This window comes from Cariama cristata, unplaced genomic scaffold (genome assembly GCF_000690535.1).
Source record: "Cariama cristata isolate BGI_N322 unplaced genomic scaffold, ASM69053v1 scaffold4797, whole genome shotgun sequence".
NCBI classification, from domain to species: Eukaryota; Metazoa; Chordata; class Aves; order Cariamiformes; family Cariamidae; genus Cariama; species Cariama cristata.
Genome location: NW_009628349.1, coordinates 184,053 through 190,052, shown reverse-complemented (window position 1 = coordinate 190,052; position 6,000 = coordinate 184,053). Strand labels below are relative to the sequence as shown.

The window sequence follows — 6,000 nt, the reverse complement described above, 5'->3', positions numbered from 1 at the left end:
TCCCTTAAAATAAATTAAATGTATCTAGAGGCAAAAAAAATGTTGTCACATGAAGAGTTAGTAGGCACTGTGAATACCTGAAACTCATCTTTGAGATGCGAAGAGTTTGTCTGAGAGTCTATTCTAATCATATCAAAATAAGCAGCTTTGAATTCGCAGACAGGAATGGCAGTTTCTCCACACAGGCAAGCTTCTAGAATGGCATCATGAATAAAGATGTACTGCTCCTACCAAATTAGGCAAAGAAACAAAAATTATAGCCATTTAAAAACAACAGATCTTTCCTTCTTTTAGGATAAACAGATCTCCTGCACACTATATAACTCATTAAAGGCAGTGTCCAGCAATCCATTAAATAATGCTTTAGTACAAACACAATCTCGTCCTAATTGGGATGCAGTTAACAAAGGTGTTTTCCTCAGAACCAATTTAAATTCAGTAAAACTTAACGGAACAGGCATAGCAATTTATTTAACAGGAGGTTTTCAGTTTTCCTGTGGTGCTTGTGGGTTTCTGCGTAAATGCCGGTGACTTGTTGGCTTTACTCATTTTGGTTTCTTAAAAATAGCTTTCAGTCTTATAATACTAGCACAAAGTGTAAATTGCTTCAAGTACTACTAGTGTGATTAGCAATTATTTGGCACGCTGCATTCTCCCTGTGCGTGTGCAAGCTAGTACACTGATTGTCTGAGAGCTGGCTCTAGGCCAGTAATAAATTCAAGTGTGTCCCAACAGAAACAGCATTTTCCTCCCATTTTTTTTTCTGACTTGCCTGGCGATATCCTGAGCCCCAGACAACTGCATTACTATTTCAGTCAGGCTTCCTGTCAATTTTTACACAACACCTATTATAGATACCCACCTCAAAATCAATAGATGTAAATCATGCCTATACAGCAAAGTGTGAGAACTGTGCCAGCCTCACCTAGCTATTGTGGATACCGATGAGGTTATTAACCGCACAAATTTTAACATGGGCCCGTAACAAGAGCACATGTCCAGGGACCGTGGTCATATTCTGGCTCTACAGCTTGTGCTGCCTTATCCACGGAGCTATGGAGCTAATGCCATCACTCTTGTTTAGATGACCATCACAAGAACGTGCTGCAATTAGAGCTTTATTTTGCTCTGCAAGCATGAACCTCTGAGAGAAGATGAGACGTAAGAGGGAAGAGTGAAAGAAAGAGAAAGGAACAGCAGTAGGGGTATTAATTCACATGCATGAGCAGATTAAACTGGGATGGTTGAAGCAGTCATACTGAAACACTCCACCCCACGCACTTCCCAAAGGTTAATGGTCCTGTACTGGGGCAGTTGATCGGGAACATTTATTTGTTTAACTGCCACAGGTTTCAGTATGGAATAACAACTGCACCAAATTACACTGATATGCCTGGCTGCCGACTGCAGAGATTTGCATGTGGTCACACGCGAAATAACTTTTTGGGTAGATGTCCACACGGAGGACGGGAGAGAGAAGTGGCAAACCATGTCAAGTAACCTGTCTTAATATAAATCAACAACCTATGTTTCTGTGGAAGTTCAGTGATACTCAGGCGGCAGAATGGGATCTGTTATAGCTTCACCACCAAGGCAGTGGTTTTACTGTAGAGTTGCTGAAGGCGTGACAAAAGATAAAAAGTGTAGAAAAGGAAAAAGGCTTGGTAATGAGGTTAATAAAGCAAATAAAAATAGAATTGAAAAGGAAGAGTCTGAAATGGACATAAAGTTCCACAGGTAAGTCAAATTATGGATAAAGTGACTGGAGATAGTCTAAAACCAGTGGCAGCCTGCTGAAATTCCAACTTTGGGTTCCTGGAATTGCTAATACCAGAGCTGGGGAGAGATGTGCCAGACAGGTCTTACTGTAGGGCTTTCCCTAAAAAATCCTCCTTGCTTTCCTTTGGTTACAAAGTCAGGTGGGTACTTGTTTGTGTGAAGCCTGAAAGAGCTGGCAGGTTTGTTGCACCATCCTGGTTCTGGGTTCTGTTTGCATTGAGCAACGCTCCCCAACAGAGAGAACCCCTCAGCAGGGCCGCTGCCTGCTCTTGGCAGAGTAACAGTGAAATTCTGACCTAGCATGTTTCAGAAAGCATCAGGTGCTTTGAGGGTAAACTGTCGTACCTCTGTCTGTACCATGTTGATGCGACGGGACCGTAAGGCTTTGACACAGTTGTAGATATCCACAACACCTTCTCTTTCTGCCATATCTAACATGATATCGATCACAATATAACAACCTGTCCGTCCAGCACCAGCACTAAAAAGAATGAGTAAATACTGTTAGGAATAGCCCCATGAAAACACCTACAAACTTTATAAACCCATTACTGACAGCATTTTTATAAATCCATTCAGTTCCATCAAATTTGATCCACTAAGCAACAGCAAAAAAAAAAAAAAAAATCTCCCTTTTATCACTCAGATCCTAACACTTATAGTAAAAAAGAAAAGTTAGTTAAACTGAAATCTGGAGGATGATTAAGTTCATGCACTTCAAAATATGACAGATCTTATTTTTATTTAATAAGACTAAGGATGATTTTTAAATGATATATTACAGTAAGAAACTCAAGCGTATGTTTTACCAGCCAAGCTCTAAGCTGGTTCAGGCAGCACATTTAACAGTATCCCGAAGAATCTCTCTTGATTTATTTTGGTTTTACATAGGACAGTTTTTGCACGGTCAATTCTTAAGATGTGTAAAGGATGAGTAACTTTATCTACAGAACGTAATTAAACATTTCATGGTGCTGAAAGAAATTTCTATTTGTCAAAGGACTGTGTCCCAACAACACAAACCTTGCAAAACTTGCACAGGAAAAACAACATTCTGTATTCGTTGCCATTAACCTCACTCTATCTTCCCTCATCTACTTGTTTACTTTGATTTAAATTAATAATCTGTTCAGACATTATATGCAACACCAAGTTATCAAAGCAGCTGTATCTACACTTATTCTTAAACGTTGTCACAAAATTGTTGTAGGATACCTAAAATGATAGCCTGAAGCATCATATGATTTAGCTGGTGCAGCTCTTGCAGGAAAAAGAAAATCTCTGGCTATTCTACTTAGGAAAAATGTACTAGAATCTGGTTATTTCCAAACATTGCTGTAGACAGCCAAATCCTACCGCAGTGCGAATTAGGCAATTCAAAAAGGGAACAACAAAAACAAAACACTTCAAAATGATGGATGCCTCACAAGAGGCTACTGTAAATAATCACATACACAGTTGTGGAAAAAAATCAAGCTACCTCTTCTGTACACACCTGCAATGGACAACAATAGGCCCGGCACTAGGAGGGTTTGATAATTTGACTCTCCTTATAAAGGAAAGCAGGCCTGTGGCATTGTAAGGAACTCCATGATCTGGCCAGCCAGTGAAATGAAACTGTTTAACTTCACGGATTTCATTGTAGCCCCTCTGTAAAAGGGGAAAAAAAAAAAGGTTAGGAAATTCAAAGTATTACATAGACTAGATATTCTCTGACTCAAATAGTGATAACACACACTGATAGAATCTACATGCTGTTTTCATCGTTTCACCAATTATTTAAAGCAGAGACCAGACGAAGCTTAAAGATGTCATTGAGGTTTTTTTCTCATTTTGAAGTTTGTAATTTCTACTTTTGCCATTGTGTGTGCTAGTTTTGCCTCATTAGATTTTTTTTTTTTAATATACCTAGACACAATTCGCATTGATTTTCAGACGTTTTGCTAATTAAGAAAATGGCCTGCTACATTTACAGGTTAGTATAATGATTTACCAGACCACCACAACTGTATCACATATATTGCATTCACAGAGTTTTCTTTGATCAAGTGAGATTGACTCAGCGGCATTCAGGGCAGAGTGAATGGAGATGAATGACGGGCATGACTCACGACCTGGTACTTGAGCTCAGAGAAGAGGTGACTGTCAGAGAGGGGAAGGTAGCAGGCAAGATTTCTGGGGAAATTTGAAATCCCACAGTGAGCTGCGTGTTTGGACAGCGCTGACGCAATGCATCGCTCCCACAATGAGGTAAGGCTGCCTACACTATGGATCTGCTAACCAGACAGAGGGTTTGGTATTGTACAGGAACATGTGCAAGCATAGCCCCCTCCATACTCCTTGCTACCAGGGAAGAGTATTTTGCCAAGCCCTTTCAAAATGTGCTCACCCTTCCCAGAGTGAAGGTCCTGACGACGTACTCTGCAAGGGGATCCATCTCTACACATGTCACTTTGAAGTCCCCATAAACTTCTGTGTCGTCAGGCCAGTACTTGTAACACTTGACCTAAATACAAAATGGGAACGCATTTTACACCAAAGGAAAATAAAAGCTTGAGGATACGTTACTGCATGTACTGCATTACACCACATTTATTTCCAAAATGACCATGCACTCATGTGGCTTGTCATGGCAAATGGCTGTTCTGTCAAGTTAAGCATCAGTTACAAGGAGTTTCCACTGCTTTACACAGCTGTACTTAGATGCCAAATTCATTTCTAAATGAGCATTTATATTTTTTTTAGTGCTGAGCTATGGAATACATTTCCACTTATGTTAAACTGGGATGCATTTTGTATCAGTAATCAAACCGCTGCAAGTAATCCCAGATACTTTATATTACTCCCTGAGGGATGTGTTACTGCTAAACTGTAAATAATTTGCTGATTTCTAGCCTCTGATATAGAAGCACATTTGCTCACTAGTCCACTCACTCTGCTCATTCGAGTGACAATATACAAATCTATTTTGCTGAAATATGAGTTTTGGATTCCGACAATTTTTCACTACTCATGAAAGCAGCACAGCATCAGTCATCTTCTAACAAAAGTTAGCCTTAGTTTTACACAATACCATAACTGCAACAATGTCTGGACTCCCACTCCCCCCTCCTCTCAGGATGCAGGGTTGTCCTTCACAAGACTCCTCTACATTCTGCTGATAGTGCATCTTGTCAGCAGGTTTTTCTTTAGGTTTGTGGCATTAAAAGAAAAACAAAACAAAAACTTACTCTCCCAACTTCCACTAAATTTGTGACCATCACAATGCAAGCTGATTGCTCCTGCCATATCATTCTCCAAAAGTCATACACAGTCTCATGAACTGGACCTGTAAGAAAAAATTCCAGGTAATACTGTGCAAAAAAAATAACAGTCAAAGCGAACGCTAGAAATAAAATCCAGTGCTTTTCAGAGCCGATACACATGAACACACTTGCTCAAAGATGAAAGCTTCATGAAACCACATCATCATACCATCGTGCCAGTTTCCAGTCTATATTGTCATTTCTAACTAATGCTGAATCTTCTCAGTTTAACTGAATTACCACTTGAAAGAAATTAATAGCAGGTGGTGAAACACCAGAAGTTTCTTGAAAACTATAAGGACACAGCAATGTGTGACTACATCTATAGTTCTAGGTTTGTTTTACATTTGTTAAATATGATGTGTTGAGTGAGCGTTTCTTCAGATGCCCGTGCTGGAGTGAAGCATCAGTCAGGAGGGCCGGCGGTCCAGATCCTGTGCGCTTACCTTCTAGCTCCCGGTAAAGTGTGCAAGCACAAGTAGGTGCCGAGCCATAAACTTCCCACTGAAGGGTATTTAACCTAACTTAACTACCTTTCTGTGAGGCAAATGAGGAGCACGTGTTTAAGCTTTGCCTCCTGCTCTGCTGCAGAGACAAGACACGTTCAGTTGAGCCGCAGAGGCTTTTATGCTGTTACAGACATCTCAGGAACAGCTCCCTGACCACAGCCTAGCAGTAGTATAAATATTACTGTATATAATACACATCTGAAGACTCAATCATATTCATTCATATGCTAGATCGAAGGCTGCATACAAAAGCAGCAATAAATTTTTGTGTCCTTTGCACACTATTATGTGCAATGATTTACATAGTAAAACAGAAATAAAATACAAATGTAGACTTAACTGCCATACAGAGACCTGTTTAGATGGCACTTACAGAAAAATAAAAAAAAAAATGCGGACAGAAATTT

General features: G+C 39.8%; 1 protein-coding gene across 1 annotated transcript in view; it reads right to left on the bottom strand.

The window, feature by feature from the left end:
* The window catches only part of PTPRK (protein tyrosine phosphatase, receptor type, K), a 187,649-nt gene that overhangs the window by 11,608 nt on the left and 170,041 nt on the right, over positions 1-6,000 (bottom strand). The window contains exons 18-22 of the mRNA XM_009704781.1: positions 5,010-5,107; positions 4,169-4,285; positions 3,275-3,429; positions 2,125-2,260; positions 78-227 (exon numbers count right to left, since the gene is read on the bottom strand). Of these exons, the coding sequence (XP_009703083.1) occupies positions 78-227; positions 2,125-2,260; positions 3,275-3,429; positions 4,169-4,285; positions 5,010-5,107 (656 nt within the window). The remainder of the gene's footprint in view (positions 1-77; positions 228-2,124; positions 2,261-3,274; positions 3,430-4,168; positions 4,286-5,009; positions 5,108-6,000) is intronic.